The sequence below is a fragment of the Pantherophis guttatus genome, chromosome 4, assembly GCF_059756535.1.
Source record: "Pantherophis guttatus breed Tessera chromosome 4, ASM5975653v1, whole genome shotgun sequence".
Classification (NCBI taxonomy): Eukaryota; Metazoa; Chordata; class Lepidosauria; order Squamata; family Colubridae; genus Pantherophis; species Pantherophis guttatus.
The window spans coordinates 83,674,528-83,695,185 of NC_142066.1; the positions used below are offsets into that span (position 1 = coordinate 83,674,528).

The following is a 20,658-nucleotide window of genomic DNA, read 5'->3' on the forward strand; positions in this document are numbered from 1 at the left end:
CAAAAAACTGGACTATGAGGCAGATTCTAGAAAGTACTCACACCAACATAGAATAGAATAGAATAGAATAGAATAGAATAGAATAGAATAGAATAGAATAGAATAGAATAGAATAGAACAGAACAGAACAGAACAGAACAGAACAGAACAGAATTCTTTATTGGCCAAGTGTGATTGGACACACAAGGAATTTGTCTTTGATGCATATGCTCTCACTGTACAAAAAGAAAAATAAAATACATTCATCAAGAATCATAAGATACAACACTTAGTGATAGTCATAGGTTACTAATAAGCAATCAAATCATACTAGGAAACAAATAAAACAATATAAATTATAAAGAGACAAGCAATGGTTATAGTGGGAAGAGATGGGTACTAGGAAGGATGAGAAGAATAATAGTAATACAGTCTTAGTAAATAACTTGACAGTGTTGTGGAAATTAGTTGTTTAGTAGAGTGATGGCATTCGGGGGGAAATTGTTCTTTTGTCTAGTTGTTCTGGTGTGCCCTATAACGTCGTTTTGAGGGTAGAAGTTGAAACAATTTATGTCCAGGATGTGAGGGGTCTGTAGATATTTTCACAGCCCTCTTTTTGACTTGTGAAGTATACAGGTCCTCAATGGAAGGCAGATTGATAGCAATTGTTTTTTCTGCAGTTGAAGTCTGTGTCTGTCTTGTTTGGTTGCAGAGCCAAACCAGACAGTTATAGAGGTGCAGATGACAGACTCAATAATTCTTCTGTAGAACTGAATCAGCAGCTCTTTGGGCAGTTTGAACTTTCTGAGTTGGCACAGAAAGAACATTCTTTGTTGTGCTTTTTTGATGACATTTTTGATGTTAGGTGTCTATTTTAAGTCTTGAGATATGATAGAACCTAGAAACTTGAAGGTCTCTACTGCTGATACTGTGTTTTCTAGTATTGTAAGAGTGGTAGTATAGGAGGATTTCTCCTAAAATCTACCACATTTCTACAGTTTTGAGTTTATTTAGTTCAAGATTGTTCTGGTTGCATCACAAGGCTAGTTGTTCAACCTCCCATTTGATGCAGATTCATCATTGTCTCAAGTGATACCAGTCATTGTTGTATCATCTGCAAACTTCAGGACTTTAACAGGAATCTTTTGAGATGCAGTCATTGGTGTATAGAGAAAAGAGAAGTGGAGAGAGAGCACAAAGCCCTGGTGGACTAATTGTACAGGTATCTGATGTGATTTTCCTTAGCTTCACCTGATGCTTCCTGTCTGTTAGGAAGCTTATGATCCATTTACAAGTGTGGTCAGGTACAGCTAGCTGATTTAGTTTAGTTAGAAGAATGTCTGGAAGGATGGTGTTGAATGCTGAACTAAAGTCTACAAAGAGGATCCTTGCCACTTTGGAGATTCAAGATGTTGTAGGATGTCATGCAGAGTCATATTAACAGCATCATCTGTTGATCTATTTGCTCGGTAGGCAAATTGCAAGGGGTCTAACAGTAAATCCGTGATGGTTTTCAGGTGGGCCAGCACTAGCCTTTCAAAGGTCTTCATAACTACAAATGTTAAAGCAACAAGTCTGAAGTCATTCAGTTTCTTGATGGAAGGTTTCTTCGGCACTAGGATGATAGTAGAACATTTGAAGCAAGAAGGAACATAGCACATCTCTAAGGATTTATTAAAGATGTAGGTGAAGATGGGGGCCAGTTGGTCAGCACAAGCTTTTAAGCAAGAAGTTATTTTGTCTGGGCCTGGTGCTTTTCCTGGCTCTTGTCTGTGAAATAGACCTTGCATCTCATTCTCTGTAATCACCAGAGGTGGTGGGCCCTGTGGGATGGGGTAGGTTTTAGGAGGTTTAGCTGTTGTTGGTGTGCCTGAGATGGGGACTGTGGAGATGGCAGTAGTTTTCTCTCAAAATTACAGTAAAACACATTCAGGTCATCTGCCAGTTGTTGATTTCCTTCAGCATGGGAAGGAGGTTTGCTGTAACCGGTGATATTTTAAAGAGTTTTCCACATGTTTGCTGGTTCATTTGTTGAGAACTGATTCCTTAGCTTTTCAGAGTAGCTTTTTGTTGCGCAGATCTCCCATTGTTAATACGTTTCTGGCCTTATTGTACAGCATTCTATCGCCTTTTCTGTAGGCTTCCTCTTTGGTATGATGTAGCTGCTTAAATATAGCTGTGAACCAATGTTTATTGTTACTGTATATTTGCAGGTTTCTGGTCGGCACACATAGGTCTTCACAAAAACTGAAATGTAATAAAATGTAAGTTTGAGGAAACTCAAGCCTCAGAGTTTCATTGGGGGTGTTACTTGGAACCTGACACGTATGATGTTACAGTATTTGTGAATTCATCTAAGTCTGCAGAAGTACCTTTGAAAATATTTCAATGCAGTCAAGGCAAGCCTGTAGCTTTAACTTTGCCTCCTCAGTCCAAGTGCTCACGCATTGCATTGCATTGCACTGCATCGCATCGTATTCAGAGTTGGAAGGGACCTTGGAGGTCATCTGGAGGTCACCTATACTAGGGATTCGAACCACTGAACTGCCAACCTTTCTGATCGACAAGCTCAGCATCTTAGCTACTGAGCCACCTAGCCAGGCTAATTTAATTAATTTAATTAATTTAATTAATTTAATTAATTTAATTAATTTAATTGTTGGTTTCAGGGTAAACAGGTACAAGGTGAATCATGAAATGATCAGAGGGTCCCACAGCTGCCCGTGGTAAAGACCGATAAGCATCTTTTAATGTTGTGTAGCAATGGTCTAAAGTGTTCTTGCCTCTCATAAGACCAGTGCAGGTTTCACTTACCTTTGCTACTGGTTCGCTTTTCATATCTGCACACAAAATACTGTTCAATAATTATGCCTCAAAAAACAATAATACATTAATGGAAGGTATAAGCAGCATCTAATTGAAACAAAATATTTGATTATTTTATTTTTAGCTAAAGATCCAGGGGTGAAATGCTCCCAGTTCAGACCCGGATCGCCTGATCTGGTAGTGATGGCGGCGGGTGGTTCGGAGAACCGGTAGCAAAAATCCCTTTGCCCCCTCCCCCATGCCCAGCTGAGCCGCATGATCATCTTTTTTTGTTTTTTACTTTTAAAAGCATTTTTTCTACAACCTCTTCCAATGAAAAAATGTTTTTAAAAGAAAAAAAAAGCCTCTGATGATTGCACAGCTCAGCTGGGATCATCAGAGGCTTTTCAAAGCATTTTTTTCTGCAACCACTTGGCCAAAGAGGTGGTTAAAAAAATGCTTTGAAAAGTCTCTGACGATCCCAGCTGAGTTCCCTGATCGGTAGAGAGGCATTTATCTGATGATCCCAACTGAGTTCCCTGATCGGCAGAGAGGCATTTTTTAAAAAGCCTCTCTGACGATCCCAGCTGAGTTCCTATCGGCAGAGAGGCTTTTCAAAGCATTAGAAAAAATGCTTTGAAAAGTTAAAAAAAAAAAGTTGGCCATGCCCACCATCACATTACCCCACCACCACCAAGCTACGCCCACAGAACTGATAGTAACAGATTTTACATTTCACCCCTGTAAAGATCACTAATATTACTACAGTCAGGTGATAGTTCCAAGCCCAAACTTCCCATAATAGAAGAAATAATTTCTAATATGACTGCAGTTACATAGTTTAAATCATGACACAGAAATGAAGTTTGTTCATCTTGCTATCAGCACTAATTTCTTGATTTATTAATGTATGCCCAATTTTCATCATTATTGCTGAGTTAGTAATGTATGCATCAATCAATATGACAACATAAAATATCTTACATCTTTTAAGAAGAGATTGGATAACCATTTGTCTGAAATGGTATAGGTTTCCTGCTTGAACAGGGGGCTGGACTAGAAGACTTCCAAGATCCCTTCCAACTCTGTTATTTTGTTATTCAGATTCTCTCCTGACTTAATCCTGGGTTTTGCTTCAGGCATCCTGTATATTATGTGGCCTTGAACATGTGAACATAATACATAGTCATATTTTTACTCTGTACTGTTTCTGATAGATTCTGATCCAAAATTTCAGCATGGGGCAGTAAAAGCTACTGGTAACTACTGGAGATACTGTATCTAGCAGAATAAATTTTATACTTTTTTATAGTAAGAATAATTTCAATTCAGGAAGAAAGTGAGATGAAGATGAAACTTATTTGAAATTTTATCAAATAAAATGGGTTTGAAAGTATACTTCATGAATTTCTTTCAATATGTACTATTTTATCTGGGCCCCATTATACCCTGAAATACTAAAATTGGATCCTGATGTACTAAGATTGTTGTTTTCATTGATGACATGTGGCAGGTTTGTGCAAAAAAAAGGGGGGGGTTATTAAGTGTGTTCAGAGTATTCAAAGAATTTAAGAATATAAAGCATTTGGGATCAGGAGATAATGTTACATTGTGGGTTTTGAGGAAGTGGAGGTAGTCTAATGTTAATTTTGAAAAATTAATAATTTTTGTCATATACTCATAACAAGTATACAGCTAGAAACAGCATGTGTTTTTGTAACACTCGCACATTAGTTTTATAATTGCAAGACTAAATTCTGTATCATAGATTCGAATATAGATATGAAAATTTAAATTACAGAATGATCTTTTCATTCTGAATAAAACTCATGTCAACATGAGGGGGGAGGGGGGAGTTCCCCTCGTAGATATGTGCCCACCAGGCTTCCGTGCATTCCACCAGCCGAGAGCTCAGGGCAGGGGCAGGGGGGGTGGCGGTTATTATAAAGGAAGGTCTTGATGCAAGGGAGACCACTGTTCCACAGATAGCTGGATGTGAGTCCCTTCTTGTGAAGTGGGGCCGTGGAGTGCAGATGGGCTTGTTGATCACGTACCTGGCTCCCTGCCACATGGCAACGGCCCTGCCTAAGCTGCTCAACGTCATAGCCGAGGTGGCAGTTGATACCACCAGGCTTTTGGTCATGGGGGATTTCAACCTGCCATCCATCGGTGAAACGTCTGAGGTGGCTCGGGAGTTCATGGCTTCCATGACAGCTATGGACCTGACTCAGTTAATTCATGGCCCTACTCACACGTGCGGGCACACTCTGGACTTAGTTTTTATCTCTGGTCAGTGGTCGAGTGGCCTTGATACACGGGATATAGTCATCGAACCCTTGTCATGGTCTGACCACTCGCTCCTTCGACTTGACTTTCTAACCGCTACACCCCGCCGCAGGGAGGCGGGACCGACTAGGTGGTTCCACCCCAGGCACCTGATGGATCCTGATAGGTTCCAAATGGAGCTTGAGCCATTTCCTGAGACTCTGGCTCATGACTCGGCTGAAGACCTGGTGGCCGCCTGGGACAGTGCAGCCGCCGGGGCTTTGGACCGCGTTGTGCCTTTGCGGCCTCTGACCCGGCACAGAATTCACCTAGCTCCTTGGTTCTCTGAGGAGCTGAGGGAGATGAAGCACTGGAAAAGACGCCTGGAGAGCGGTTGGAGGACCAGCCGTTCCAAATCCGACCGAACACTGGTGAGGTCTCATATTAAGACCTACCTAGTGGCGATAAAAGCGGCAAAATCTAGCTATTTTGCCGCCCTTACTGCGTCATCAGATAATCGCCCAGCCGCCCTGTTTAGGGTGACCCACTCTCTCCTCCATCTGGGAGCACGGGATGATCCCTTGCAGGGTTGAGCTGAGGATTTTGTGCAGTATCTGTATGATAAGATCACTCAGATTCGGGAAGGCCTGGCCCCTGACTGGGTAAGTCCGGACGGGATGATTGAGGCAGATCTTGAGAGTGTTATCTGGGAGGAGTTTGATCCTGTGGCTCCCGAGGACATGGACAGGATTCTAGGACGGCTGAACATGACCACATGTTTATTGGACCCATGTCCCTCCTGGTTGGTGCTGGCTTCCCGGGAGGTTACACGAGGCTGGCTCCAGAGGATTATTAATGCTTCTTTTAGCGAGGGTGTTCTACCGGCCGCCTTGAAAGAAGCGGTGGTGAGGCCCCTCCTCAAGAAGACCTCTCTGGACCCGGCTGTTTTGGCTAACTATCGTCCAATCTCCAACCTTCGTTTTATTGCGAAGGTTGTTGAGAGTGTGGTGGCGCAGCAGCTTCCACAGTATCTGGATGAAGCTGTCTATCTAGATCCGCTTTAGTCTGGCTTCAGGCCTGGGCACAGCACGGAAACGGCATTGGTTGCATTGGTGGATGATCTCTGGAGGGCTTGGGATAGGGGTTGTTCCTCTATTCTGGTCCTGTTAGATCTCTCAGCGGCTTTTGATATCATCGACCATGCTATCATGTTGCACCGGTTGGAGGGGTTGGGGGTGAGGGGCACCGTTTTGCGGTGGTTCTCCTACCTCTCTCACTGGTCACAATCTGTGTTGGCAGGGGGGCAGCGGTCGACCCCGAGGCGCCTTATTTGTGGGGTGCCGCAAGGGTCGGTCCTCTCGCCCCTTCTGTTCAACATTTATGTAAAGCCGCTGGGTGAGATCATCCGTGGCTTTGGGGTGGAGTTCCATCAGTATGCTGATGACACTCAGCTGTACGTCTTCACCCCAGGCCACCCCAATGATGCCCTTGAAGTGATGTCCCGGTGCCTGGAGGCCGTGCGGGCCTGGATGGGGAGGAACAGGCTCCGACTCAACCCTTCCAAGACCGATGGCTGTGGCTTCCAGCGTCCCGATATAGCCAGCTGTGCCATCGCTGGTTATTGGGGGTGAATCACTGGCCCCCACGGAGAGAGCTCGCAACTTAGGCGTACTCCTGGATGCACAGCTGTCTTTAGAAGAGCATATGACGGCCGTGGCCAGGGGGGCTTTATATCAGGTCCACCAGTTGCGTCCCTTTCTGGATCGGGACTCCCTACACACGGTCATTCAGGCACTCATCACTTCCCGACTGGACTACTGCAGTGCTGTCTACATGGGGCTCCCCTTGGGGTGCACCCGGAGGCTGCAGTTGGTCCAGAATGCGGCCGCACAGGGGATTATGGGAGCGACGGGGCACTCCCATGTGACACCTCTCCTGTGCGAGCTGCACTGGCTTCCCGGAAGACCCGGTGGTCTTCCGGGTGCGCTTCAAGGTGTTGGTGACCACCTTTAAAGCGCTCCATGGCTTAGGGCCAGGGTATCTACAAGACCACCTTCTGCCGCCAATAGCCTCCCACTGGCCAGTTTGCTTGCACAGAGAGGGCCTCCTTAGGGTGCCGTCGGCCAGACAATGTTGGCTGGCGACCCCCAGGGGGAGAGCTTTCTCTGTGGCGGCACCTGCCCTCTGGAACGACCTACCCCCAGAGATACGCATGATACCAGACCTCCAGATTTTCTGTCGGGCCCTGAAAACTCATCTATTTCATCTAGCTGGGCTGGCTTGATCCCATCCTTTCGGTTTTAATTTGAAATTCTTGAGTCTCCGGAGAAGGGCGGCATATAAATCAAATTAAAAAAAAAAATTGGTTTTAACTGGGTTGTTTTAAATTAAGGGCCAAAATTATTTAATGTCTTTTAAACTGTTTTTAAATTTTATATGTTATGTTTTATCTCGGCTGTTCACCGCCCTAAGTCCTGTTGAAGAAGGGCGGTATAAAAATCAAATTAAATAAATAAACATAGTGCCAATTTCTCATTTCCTAAATACCTCCCATAGTGATTTTATGGTCCCAAGGCCAGTTTATAGATTTTGCTTCATACTAGTTTTGTTTTGTTAACATTTAAGTTGGGATGATAAAAGATTGAGAATGAGAAGGCGGTGATGGTTGCTCAGGTACTTTTTTTTTTTTTTTTAATTTGATTTATATGCCGCCCTTATCCGGAGACTCAGGGCGGCTTACAATGCGCTAAGCAATAGCCTTCATCCTTTTGTATATTTATACAAAGTCAGCTTATTGTCCCCACAACTGGGTCCTCAATTTACCTACCTTAGAAAGGATGGAAGGCTGAGTCAACCTTGAGCCTTGGTGAGATTCGAGCCTGCAGTAATTGCAGGCAGCTGTGTTAATAACAGGGTGCATTAGACCACTGTACTATTAAGGCTCTTAAGTTGCTGGGGTGGAAATTGAGATAGATTCCATCTGTCAAGGTGTTTTGGTTTGGCTAAATGGTGACATCCCCATTATGTATTACAACAAAAATGTCTGTAGCAAACAAATCAACAAACAGATCAGAAATAAAACAACACATCTACATGTCTTAAAACTCTGTTTACTGAATAAACTGTTTAACAGGAGAATTAAAAGTTCACAATAAAGATTTCTCCTATCCAGTCATGTCCAACTCTAGGGCTCAGTGCTCATCTCTGTTTCTTATCTAAGGAGCCAGCATTGTGGGAAAACACTTTTGTAGTCCTGTGGCCAGCATAACTATATGCTGAGGCACACAGAACACTGTTACCTTCCCACCGAAGGGGAACCTACCTATTTATCTACTCGCATGTGCCTGCTTTAGCATTGTTAGATGGGCAGGAGCTGGGGCAAGTAACAGGAGCTCACCTTGTTGCACAGTGCTCGGGACTTGAAACTGCACAGCTTTCCAGCTGACAAGCTCAGCTATTTAAATCCTGAACTATTCTGCCCTCCATGTGAGAATTAGAAAATGATAAATTAACTTTATTTTAACACTGATTGTTATAACTTTTTTTCAATTTATGGCAAGGATGTATCATAGCATAGCCACTTCCCTCTTTTTGAAAGTTAACTAAATCCTAGTTCTCATAGAAGTAATAAATAAAACAAGAAACAGTTCTTGTTTTTGGAGGAATTCAAATGACTGAACGCCCTGTCACTGAACAATAATCACTTTTGAGTCATATAATCCAGATATTGAAAACTTTCCATGATGTTTATGGAAGATTTGATACCGACTCACTGAGCACCACATGGAGTGACAAATCCAACATTAACTGTTCTAGTAAAAATAGACCTAAGGATGATGAAACTAAGAAAAGAAAGGCAGGAATTCTTCTAATCTTGAAATACAATGTGTCCCTTGGATTTCTCTCCCCTCCCTTGGCTTGATGTACAGATAGTCCTCGACTTACAACAATTCATTTAGTGACTGTTCAAAGTTAGAATGGCATTGAAACAAGTGACTTATGACCATTTTTCACACTTACAACCATTGAAGCGTCCTCATGGTCATGTGATCAAAATTCAGACACCTGGAAACTACTCATATTTATGATGGTTGCAGTGTCCTGGGATCACATGATCTCCTTTTGTGACCTTCTTATAAACAAAGTCAATGGGGAAACCAGATTTACTTAACAACTATGTAATTAACTGAACAACTGCAGTGATTCATTTAACAACTATGGCAAGAAACATTGTAAAATGGGGCAAATTTACTTAATAAATGTTTCTCTTAGCAACAAAAATGTTGGGCTCAATTATGATCATACATTGAGGACTACCTGTATTTACTTAACTATCAAATCCAGCTGTGGTTCAGATACATTGCTCACTTTTTCTATAATACTCTACAGCTTCAAGACCTATGCCAATCTTTCTGGCAGGAACCTAGATTGAAACTTGATGAAAACATACTATTAGAACATTCCAGTTGATTGGACCAGATCAGTAAACAGTTGTTCATGCTCAGCGTGAAACAGTAAAAAATAGTATGCACACACACACACCCTCATCTTGTGCAAATGAATTCAAACATTCTTTATCTCCCATTGCATTGAATAGCATGTTTAATTTTCCCTGCCTGATTTTATTTTAAAAAATAAAATCCAGAAATATCTTATGTTAAGGTTATTCTTGGATCCTAATGCAATCTGGTAAGATGCTCCAGCTTTATGTAGTCAGTGACACATTGAATTTAATTACATGGTTTCTCCCACCACCAGCCAAACTATAGCCCTCATGGCCACAATCATACCCTAACACTGAAAACTCAAAATATATAATAGTAATAATAATAATCCAGCCTAGGTTGATTTTGTGGAGGATTCCTTTTTAATCCTTTAATTATGGACAGGATTTCATTTCACTTGAGGTTTTTGTTTTTTTTACATTATGTTAAGTTTGTACTTTTAAAGATAACACCGAAACATAGCATATTTTACATGAAATGCTGCAATATGCAATGTGATCTATTTCCAGGCTTAACCAAACTCAGCTATATATGGTAGTTTATTGTGCTTAGACCAGTGTTTATATTTCCTATATGCCTTTCTTGTTATACTAGAGCTTCCATACAAAATGAGTCTCTATCTACTTTTCTTATTATGTTCAGCAACATTATGTAATATCAGACATTTTATTTCATTCCTAGCCTCCCAAATCGAAGGCCTGCTCACTTGCAATCTGTATAGCAAAAAAAATATATCTTATTTTGATTGTTAATTTTAATTTAATTAATTTATTTTATTTTATTTGTTATAACTTTTACTCCATCAGACCCTGGATAGCTGATGTCTGACAGCTAAATGTAGAAACTGATTCTGTTGGATAGTTAGATTTTCCATGAACATATATGTCTCTATAATTACCTGGGTTATGCTCTATTCATTCATGCCAGTTTTGTTTAAATCTAATTTGCTAAATTGATGTACAAACTCTGATCCAAACTCGGGCTTTTTATGAAAAGCAGCTCAAGATTATGAAGTTTTTTAATTTAAAGTTCAGTAAGCAAAAGCCCAATAAATATTAAATTCTGAATTTCAATTATCAATTAAGTTACCTGAGATATGAGACAAAGTTCTGAATTCTGTGTGGGTTTATAGAAGAAATATTAATTATGTATATGTAAGAAACATGGAGGATCCAGCATGGTAGTGGTTAAGACACTACTGTACAGTGTACAACATATGCAAAAGAACCATGTGGTATGGCAAGCTGTGTTGATTGTTCTGCCATGACCTTTTGTTGGGAGAGTAGGCAATGATATCATGAGGAAGCCTATACAGTGGCGTTATAATAAAACGCCACGGAACTTAAAGATTAAAGGAAGCAGTAGCCATGCTGCCAAGTGAGGGCATCCAAAAAATCTAGCCAACATTAAGGTCAGTTTGATCAGTTTAAATGCAAGATCATTATGGTAGTCACTTGAGGCATGTGTTGTGATTAGTATATAGAAAAGGATTCTGTAAACTAAAAGTGGGAGGAAGAGGGAAACTAAGGATTCAGAAAGTAGAGCCAAGCTAATCTGGGCAGAGCTGACTGAAATGGATTACATTAGCATCCTGGCCAAACCAGTTTTTGCCTGAGATCAAACAAAGACCAGAGAATGAAGAAAATAAAAGGATAGGATTTGAAAAGTTCCACCTCTTTTTTTATGATGATGATGATAATGATTCAGTTAATAGCATCTGTCAAACAATATTGCATTATCTTCCCTGTAAAACTGACTGAACTGCTAACCTATCACAATTTTGGCATGGTTGCTGTATTTTGCTGCATTATGACAATTATGTGGGATAGGGAAAATTTTGCAAATCTCATGGCAGAAGTCATGGGCAAAGCAATTTCTAACTAAAAATAAATTACTATGAAGAATAGGAAAACACTTCTAGAGAAAGATGCTGTCTTTACAAGTACTCAGAGTTTTGAAGACTTAGAACATGTTTCACTATAAACTAATGCCCTCCATGTGTTACATTTCTGTTAATCTTTTTTAGGTTGGAAATTATGAAAACCGTAGAATAATACATTGACTGAAGACACCTGATTAAGAAAGACTAAGTATCCTATATAATAAATAAATGAAGATAATTTATAGATGATCCAAGATAAGAATACATCTGAGTAGAAACATAAGGTTTGTGTCAATATTTATCTACACAGACAGAGATGACAATTTTAATAGGAAATCATACCTCTTTGTGTATCTCGCTTGCATAAAATCCACTTACATAGTGAGAACTATAGGTGCAATACATGTGATCACTCTAAAGATAGAAGTGGCAAATCACCTATGTAAATATAATATACGGGTTGAGTAGTCCTATGTTCCACCTTGTACAAGCACAACAAAATAAAAAAAAATGCCTTGAGTGTTTAAGATAAATATTTTTGTCTTCTGATTTATTCACATAGTAATGATTAAAAAGCAAATATGGATTGCTATGCAACATCACAGAAGAAAGTATTGTGGAAAGCAAACAAGAAATAGGAGGAGGAACTGAGAATTATCACTGTTGCACTCCGAATATTTATTTCTAAGTAATTCCATTAAGATCAAATTCTTTGAATTCATTTCTGTCTTACTAAGTTGAAACTAACCCTAATAACAAAATTTATTTGGTTAGGGAAAAAACCATGAATTAAACTAAAAATGCTACAGGACAGTAAAAATAAGGGAGGATTCGGGCTACCAGACTGGGAGCTGTACTATCAAGCCTCAGCCCTTTACATGGATAAAGGAGTGAATAAATTTTAAGAACAAAAGGATTTTGGCAATAGAAGGACATGATTTACAACTGGGATGGTACACATTTATATGGGACGGAAAAAGCAAAACACACAGTTACTTTCAAAGACACCAAATTAGAAATGCTCTGTTACTGATATGGGGAAAAAATCAAACAGAACCACTATAGTAAAATACAAGTCTGGCTATCAACAATGGAAGCATTAATATATCTGAATGTGTTAGATCTGGATAAAATTTCAAGATATAAAGATATATTAAATGAACAAGGGAAATTAAAAATGAAACAGAAATTAAAAAATCAGGGAATTGATTTGGACTGGTGGCCTTATATGCAAATATAGACGAGGTACAAAAAGGATGCAGAAAACTATGGATTTTATACTGAACCACAAGAATTAGACAAGATATTACAGGGGGCAGATGAAAAACTGATTAAAAATTTGTACAACTACTTCTTGAGGTTTAAAATGGAAGAAACACTAAAGGAAACTATGATAAATGGGCAAAAAATTTTGAGTACACTATAGAACTAGATAATTGGCAAAAATTGTGGGAACGAAATTACAGATTGACAATGTCAGCAGCATATAGAGAAAACTTATGTAAAATGTTTTATAGATGGCATCTACCACCAGCAAGACTGGCAAAAATGTTTCCAAATAGGTCACCAGAATGTTGGAAATGTAAACAGACACAGAGAACATACTACCATATATGGTGGACCTGTCCATCGGTGAAAAAGTATTGGGCAGAGATAAACAAGTGGCTAGAGGAAATGGTAAAACAACAAATAGACTTAAAGCCAGGGAAATATAATAAAAGAATTCAATATTTAATGCTACATGTAATAACAGCAGTTAGAATTATGTATGCCCAAAATTGGAAAAATGGAAATATACCCATAGAGGAAATGGTAATAAAGAAAATATTAGATTGCACTGAGATGGACAGGTTGACGATGGAAATTAAAGACAAAGGAGAAACAGAATATTATTTAATTTGGAATGTATGGTACAATTGGTTAATTGATGCAAAGATTAGAAAATTAATGATGAAAAATGATTAACAAACCAGAAATAAGTACAACGCTAGAAGAATATTTATTGTAAGTAATATTATGGCAAGATGGTATAAAAGTGTAAAGTAAAATGGATATTGTATGAACAAAATTTAAATTGTTGCAACTAGGAAGTATAATAGTATGAATATTGTAAAAAAGTGCTGATACAACCAGTATATCGCTGTTGCAAAGTTGAAACTGTGATGTAAAACGAAGAAAACATATAATAAAAATATTTTTTTTAAAAATAAGAAGTTGAAACTGACAGAGATTCGGTTAACTTGTTCACTGATTTCAGGGTGGAAATACAATGTATATAATTTCTGATCCAACTTTCTGTATCAGAATACGTGATCTTAGAGGATAGTAGATTAAATTTCTATTCTCTGCTTTGCCTTTTTGTGAGGCAATTAGAAAAAAAACCCATCATCCTGTACCAATAATATCTCATTCGAAAAAAATAAATAAGCAGGTTTTATGCAATTGTGCTCATATAGTAATCTGAAGTGTTTAGTTAAATTTTCTACTAAAGTATAAATCACCTAAAGAATTTTATAAAGCTGGTACTGTCCAATTAATAGTAGTATTCATATATATGTTAGTAAAATGGCTGAGTTTTCCCACAATACTCTGAACTTTACCCAACCTCATTTCAGCATAGTGTAGTATGGACTGTGACAAGTCATGTATCTTCAGAAATTACTGTTTTAAGCAATTTTGGGTGAAAAATATGGCCCACAACAATATTGTCTTTTAATTTTATTTATTTCAGAGTCATTTTGACAGATGGTCAATCTATAATGAATAATGAATTTCAACCTATAATATGTGTTATACTTTCATAAGAAGTTTGTGTAGATATGAATATTATACTGGACACAATCATAGAAATGATAAATATCTTAGAAGGTGGGAGAATAAAGTCATTCGCACATAAAGCAAAGCATTCTTCAGTTTTTTTGTAATGTAAATATAAAGGCTACATTATCTGCAACATTTATTCACATTGCAAAATGTGTCTCCTTCACCTTCTCTTCTGCATTAACATGGTAGATGTTGTTCAACAGACGTTGTGCAAAAAAACCCCTCAAAGGTTTAAAGGTGGTTTAAGTTTTATAGATGAAAATCAGCATTGTCTGCTAAAGTACAATTTATTAATGTCTGATTTATCCCTTTAGTATGATTGTAAAGCAATTCCAGATAGTGTAACATCAAAATTGAAATATTAATTTTAATATTAAATATTAGATTTCCAGACTAGGAATTTATATAGGTATATGATTTGATTTAAAAGATAAAGCAGTAACTTTTTGTTTATGGATGAAACATCTTTTGTTTATATTAATTTAAAACAAGGTGATAGAGATGAACCAAATTTGTTACACAGAACTCCTATAGCGCAAGGGAATAATAATTTATTTTTAGGCAGAAAATCACAACCAGAAATAAGGGGAGATGTTTCACTTTTTTTGCTTTTGTGCATCTATTTTTAATTAACTCTTGACAACCCAGCTGATACACAATTAAGAGAATGATTAGTTATAACATCTTTGATAATATTTTAAGGTTTGATTTCATGGAATACAAGGTGTAGTAGGACTGTTTACTTTTTCTTTACATAGTGACTTCTTTGGAAATTGTCTTCTTATAAGGCTTTTTCCTAGTCTGATGGTGAACTAACTTTATACTGTTGATTTTGTAAGCATGGGATGTTGGATATGCATACTTTACAGTAAAATGTGCAAAAAGATTGTCATGGTGTTGAACATCCAGTGTTGAACATACATAAATATTCACAATACTTAATAGTATATTTTTTGATGAAAGTCAGTTAGTAGATTAATTTAATGGGGAAAAGATTATTTTAAAAAAATTAAAATGGGAAAAAAATCACATAACAATAAAGAAGCAAAACCACCTTGATTGAGAAAAATAGGAATAGTATCAGATTTCTATTATACATAGTATAAATGTTACGAGAAATATCTTTAAAATCATATTTCCTTGTTTTGTACAAATCAAAGCTGGAAAACTAAATAAGATACTAAACAGGATTTGATATGAACAATTTAAATTAATTATTAATACAGTATGTAAAATACATAGATACATACATATTAAACAGCTGGCTGCAGACATCTATAACTATAAACAAAACCACTGTTAATATGCTCTAGTTTTCTCACCTACATCATTTTCTTCCATTATTGAATGATAAATTACAGAGCTATTATCTTAATAAGAAAACTTTAAAAGTTGCAGTAATCTGAAATACTTGTTTCTTTCTGACCTGATAGATGCAGAACCATTATTTGATTGCCATACATAAATAAATATCAGAAAATTTCACAGTCTATCATATCACTTTTCAAAGTCTATAAATGTAACTTTCCACTATGATTCCTATATGCGCATTGGTTAAACATTATTTTAAAATAAGTTTTCTGATTATCATGAATAATTTTTTTTATGTTTCCCAGAGTCTGATCTATACAGTCTGTGTTTTTATTATGAAACTAGGGTTGTCCGCGAAAGATAGAATTATTTCCTTTGCTACTGAATACAAACTGGACTCATTGTTAAATAATAAGGAATATGAACTTCTCAAACAACAGCCAGAGTCATCGTCAGAGTGTAAAAAAGTATCATATGTACAGCATTGTCTCTTTGTGACAATATGACTAGACAAGACAAGACTAGACAAGAAAGTAGCTCCAAAGCAACCATGATGATTTTGAAAGCAAATTGGGGCATCCAACCCACCAGGACTATTTTGCCTTCATGAGCTGTTAATAGCTCATGGAAAAAATGGTTTCAAGACCATTTTTCCTCTTTTTTTTAGAATTTGGATTGAAATATGTACAGTTTCAGATTAAATATCAGAGTTTTCATTCTCTGGGTTAACAGAAAGATTCATTATAAATTAAAAAATATAAATGCTGTCATGGGGTGCGGTTGTGTAGAAGAAATAGCATTAAACACAAATATATTCTGCAAGCAAAACATTTAGGTACCTTCACAATGTCATGGGCAAAATCAGCTGAAAGATGTGTGTCTATGCTAAAGTCAAGGATATTATTCTAAGATTATGGAGCTGGAAAGTTGTTCAGCCAGTACAGAAGGTGAGATAACCTCCAGCTGCACAAAGAAAAATGATAAGCCATATATGATTACAGCAGATATTTTTGTTTGGTCTTATCAGAAAAATTCACACTTACCAAGCAAATGCACATTATGCAAGGGTTGTCTGTAATAAATGGGATCTGTAGAATTTCTCCCTCCTTCTCACATTTTGCAACAGAACCTATATGGAAAATTTTAAACATCAATATTACTTCTTCACTTTGCCTGTCCTGCAGCCATCTCCACTTTGCCGAAAAACCATTAGTGCACAAGATTGTAACAAATGCTTCAGTCATATAAATATGGAAATAGGCCGTACTGAAATTAGTAGGAGTTACTTCTCATTCATTATTATTATTCCTTTACTTACATCAACAGTATACAACAGCACTCTTAATGTTGTTATTTCAAGATGAACAAAGTACCCGCCCTAAAAATTTAGACACCAAAAGCACAGCAGAGATAACTATTTTTCCATAACCAACAAGCATCTTTTAAATTTAATGATGATAAATATGTGTCTAATGAGATAAGTTTTTATTCCCACAAAGGCTTTGCTAGCTCTGTATTTTAAAACTCAAAAATTCTAAATATAATTTAGGAAAACTGCAGACCAGATATTTCTATGGACGTGAACAGGTGAACATCTATTGTATCTAAATTGGATCAGAACATGATATACTAGTCTTTCTCTGCCAATATACTTCAGATGTAAAGAACAAGGCACTTTAGATGCTTTGTAAATGAATTTGATTAGCAAGATATATACAAATACACATTCCCAAATTTTTAAAAATGCCAACGGCTATTTTGTGAAATACAGTGCTGTACTTTTCACATGTCTACAACTGGAATCTTTTTGCACCAAGTATCAGGCAAATGTATGCTTCAAGGCAGTGTATTTCTCTGTGTATGTCCATCTTAAATCTGTCACCTGCTTGAAAAGAATGTTACTTAACATAATGTGCAGTTTTTCTGACATGCAATGTGTACTTTTTAAATTCATACCAATTCTGTTGGGGCAATAGTTTTCAGGATGCTAGGAAAGCAGCACATTCCTCCCAATGCAATTTTAGCCAAGTAGGCTGATCAACATACCCAATAGCTGTCTTCACAAGGGAGAACACTCTAGATTCCAAGCACATGTGGCAGAGTGCACCAAGCGACTCTAGGGTCTTTCACGTGGTGCTTGGCACCAAAAGCACATTTGATATTTAAAAGAGGACTACCTCCAAATCTGGCTAGCTGCCTACGTTCATACCTGTTTAATAACGGGGTTTCCAAAAATCAAGAGAGAACCTTAGTAAATACTGTGTGTCCTTTTTAGAACATTAATTTATTTATAGCAGAAAACCGTTACCAATCATAAACCGCGCTATTGGTACACATGCCCGTCTCCATGAGTGCATACATCCTCGTTGCCCTTCGGACTGAAAATCGGTGTTTCGGATACTTTCTTTGCGTGCAACATTTGCAGGCTTGGGTGGAAAGCGCGTGCGGCTTCCCGCTTTCCCCCGGTATCCCTGCTGTTGTCCTTACCTGTCAGGAAGGAAGACGCCAGCGTCACGGGGAGTCCGAGGTGGTGCAGCCACAGCCAGCCGACAAACACTAACCCTGGAGAGCTGAGCAAGGGAGCCGCCGCCCAGGAGCTGCACAAGAGCCAGACCATCGTCCTCAGAGCTCGGGTTCTTGAGCGACCAAAAGCTCGGGAGAGCGTTAGGGACTGCAGGATCGCGGCGGCGGCGGCGGCTATCCGGCCGGGAAGTTGCTGCTGGGGGTGCAGAGAAAGGGGAAGACAGAATGGGAGGAGGCACTGGTGGATGGGTTTCTCGCGGCGTTACTACTGCCGCCGTCTTCGGATCTAGCTTTGAACCGTTCTCCTGCCGGCCGACCCCTCCTGAGCGGAATATGGGTGGGCGGGGAGGGGGAAAGAGACGCCAGGCTGGGCGGGGCCGGCCGTCTGCCTGCTTGCCTGCCTGCCTGCCGCGTGAGGGACCCCTGCCTAGTTCACTGACAGGAGCTGCCTCCTGCTACAACCGCCGACTCTGTTCTGCCCCGACTGTAGCCAGTGCCGCAGCCTTCAGCCCAGACATTGGTGATCCGTGAGCCATCCGTCCCTTTGAGGGAGAGAGCAGGAGAACTGGGAAAGGCGCCGACAGTTGGGGGTGTTAGCAATTGTTGTCTTGTCTGGAGGAAAAGCCAAAAGCTCGCAGCTTCAGGTTCGCCCGGCTGCCCTAGCCAGGTCTTTTGACTTTTTGTTTTTCTTTTTGGGCGGAGAAGTGTTGAAAGAAAAAAAATCGGGGAGCTGCAGAAAGGAATTTTTTTGCCTGCCAAAAAACTGTCTCGTTCTCATTACTGTATCATTTTCAAATCGCACCGCCACCAAGATGCGCTCTCTACCAACAGAAGGGGTGGCGGTGCGGGAAATCAGCAAAGGAAGCTTTCACGGGGTTGCGATAAGTTCCAATCTGTGTACACTTTGTTTTTTTAGATGAAGAAAAAACGAGGAGGGGGTAATTAATGGCATATAATCGGTTACCCCATTTTTGGTTAGAGGCATTATGAACGTTTAATACAGTCAAAAAACTACAGATGGCGAATAGCATTTTTCATATTGGAAATATGAGTCATTTTAAAGTGGTGTTAAAATGCAAACTGTGTGTGAAAAAGATAATCACAACATAGGGAAAATGCTGTTTGTTTCCAAATGCAGCACATGTAAGATGTAGGCAAATACACACAGATTTAATCAGCCAAATGAAATTCATTGTCCAGCTAAAGTTTCTTGATCAGATCAATGACCTAGTTACAGGCTGAAGTATTCTGGCACCAGTGGAAAAACTATTATGTTAGTGTAATTTGATTTGTATTACCCTTAACACACTAACCACCCTAAGAATTTAATTATACAGAAGATAAAAGTTCTGGCATAGAACACTCTTTCCATAATCTTTCTTCATGTTTCTCTGATGTTTTAGATCTTACATGCCATTTTATAGAAGGTCCCAAGTCACACAATAGTGCAGCGATCTGAAATGTAGTTGAGTGTGCATTACATGATAATCTTAAGGAAATATTCAGTTCTTGGGCCACTTCACCCAACTGCTCTGTAGAGTCATTCATCCACTCTTCTCACTGCAAGCATATTTGTGATAAGTTATGTTGTAGCGTGGGAATAACGAGAGGCACAAGCAAGCTAGTGACAACAGCTCTTTACTTCAGGGTGAGACTTCAGCAAAGAAACACAGGCAACAGCCCTCCTTATATACAGTTCAGAAATAACCGTTAACCAATCACAAGCAATGGTGCATTTGAATTTCCCGCACAAAATAGATACATACATAACACCCCTCCATTCCCAGAAGGCACTTATCTTATCTATTTACATATTTACATACAAAATCACGCAGGTGACCAGGGCATGACTTCACTCTGGTTGACCTGCACAGTTCAGTTGTTGGTGAGGCATCAAGCCGGTCAGAGGGACCTCCCGTCTCTCCTGGCTCCGCCAATGGAACCTCCTGAATTTCTCCAGAGGCGTGGCCATCCCCGGCTGGGAGTGTCGACTCGTTGGAGTGGTGCTGGAACTCAGGCTTACCCAATAAGTAATCCGGTTTACTCGGGCTTGAGATAGCTGTTTCGGGGAAACTATGGAAGTTAGGTTTAATAATATCGGGGCTTTCACAAGCTTCACAATTCAAACGCTTACGTAATTGATTTATATGCCTTCTCCAGATTTTACCCTGCCCTATGTCCACTGTGTATGATTTCGGACCAGTGATTCCAACAATAATTCCCCCATCCATAGTGGACCGCTAGCATAATTTCTTGCAAACACTGGGGTTCCGATTTGGAATTGTCTTAATCCTCCCTCTTCCCTCTTGAAATTATCTTGGGAATAGTTCGGATGTAAGCGATCGAGAGTGCACCTAAGTTTCCGACCCATTAAAAGTTCTGCTGGACTGCGCCCTGTGGCAGTGCACGGGGTTGCATGCTGTACTGCTAAGAACTGGTCTATCCTGGCTTGCCAGTCCCCCACATCAAGTCGGGAAAGGGCTTCTTTGGTCGTTCATACGAATCTCTCTGCAAGGCCCTTCAAAGCTGGATGGAATGGGGCAGATAATGCGTGTCGTATTCCTA

General features: G+C 39.2%; 1 protein-coding gene across 8 annotated transcripts in view; it reads right to left on the reverse strand.

The window, feature by feature from the left end:
• Nucleotides 1–18,449, reverse strand: part of BMPER (BMP binding endothelial regulator) — a 499,083-nt gene extending 480,634 nt beyond the window's left edge. For 4 of the 8 annotated variants that reach the window (XM_060686111.2, XM_060686112.2, XM_087894073.1 and 1 more), the window contains exons 1-2: nt 18,058–18,428; nt 16,614–16,699 (exon numbers count right to left, since the gene is read on the reverse strand). In XM_060686111.2, the coding sequence (XP_060542094.1) occupies nt 16,614–16,699; nt 18,058–18,187 (216 nt within the window). In that variant the 5' untranslated portion in view covers nt 18,188–18,428. Of the gene's footprint in view, nt 1–16,613; nt 16,700–18,057 lie in introns of all 8 variants that reach the window. The other 4 variants (XR_015734230.1, XR_009620982.2, XM_060686109.2 and 1 more) reach the window with 2 other exon arrangements.
• Nucleotides 18,450–20,658: the final 2,209 nt, after the last annotated feature.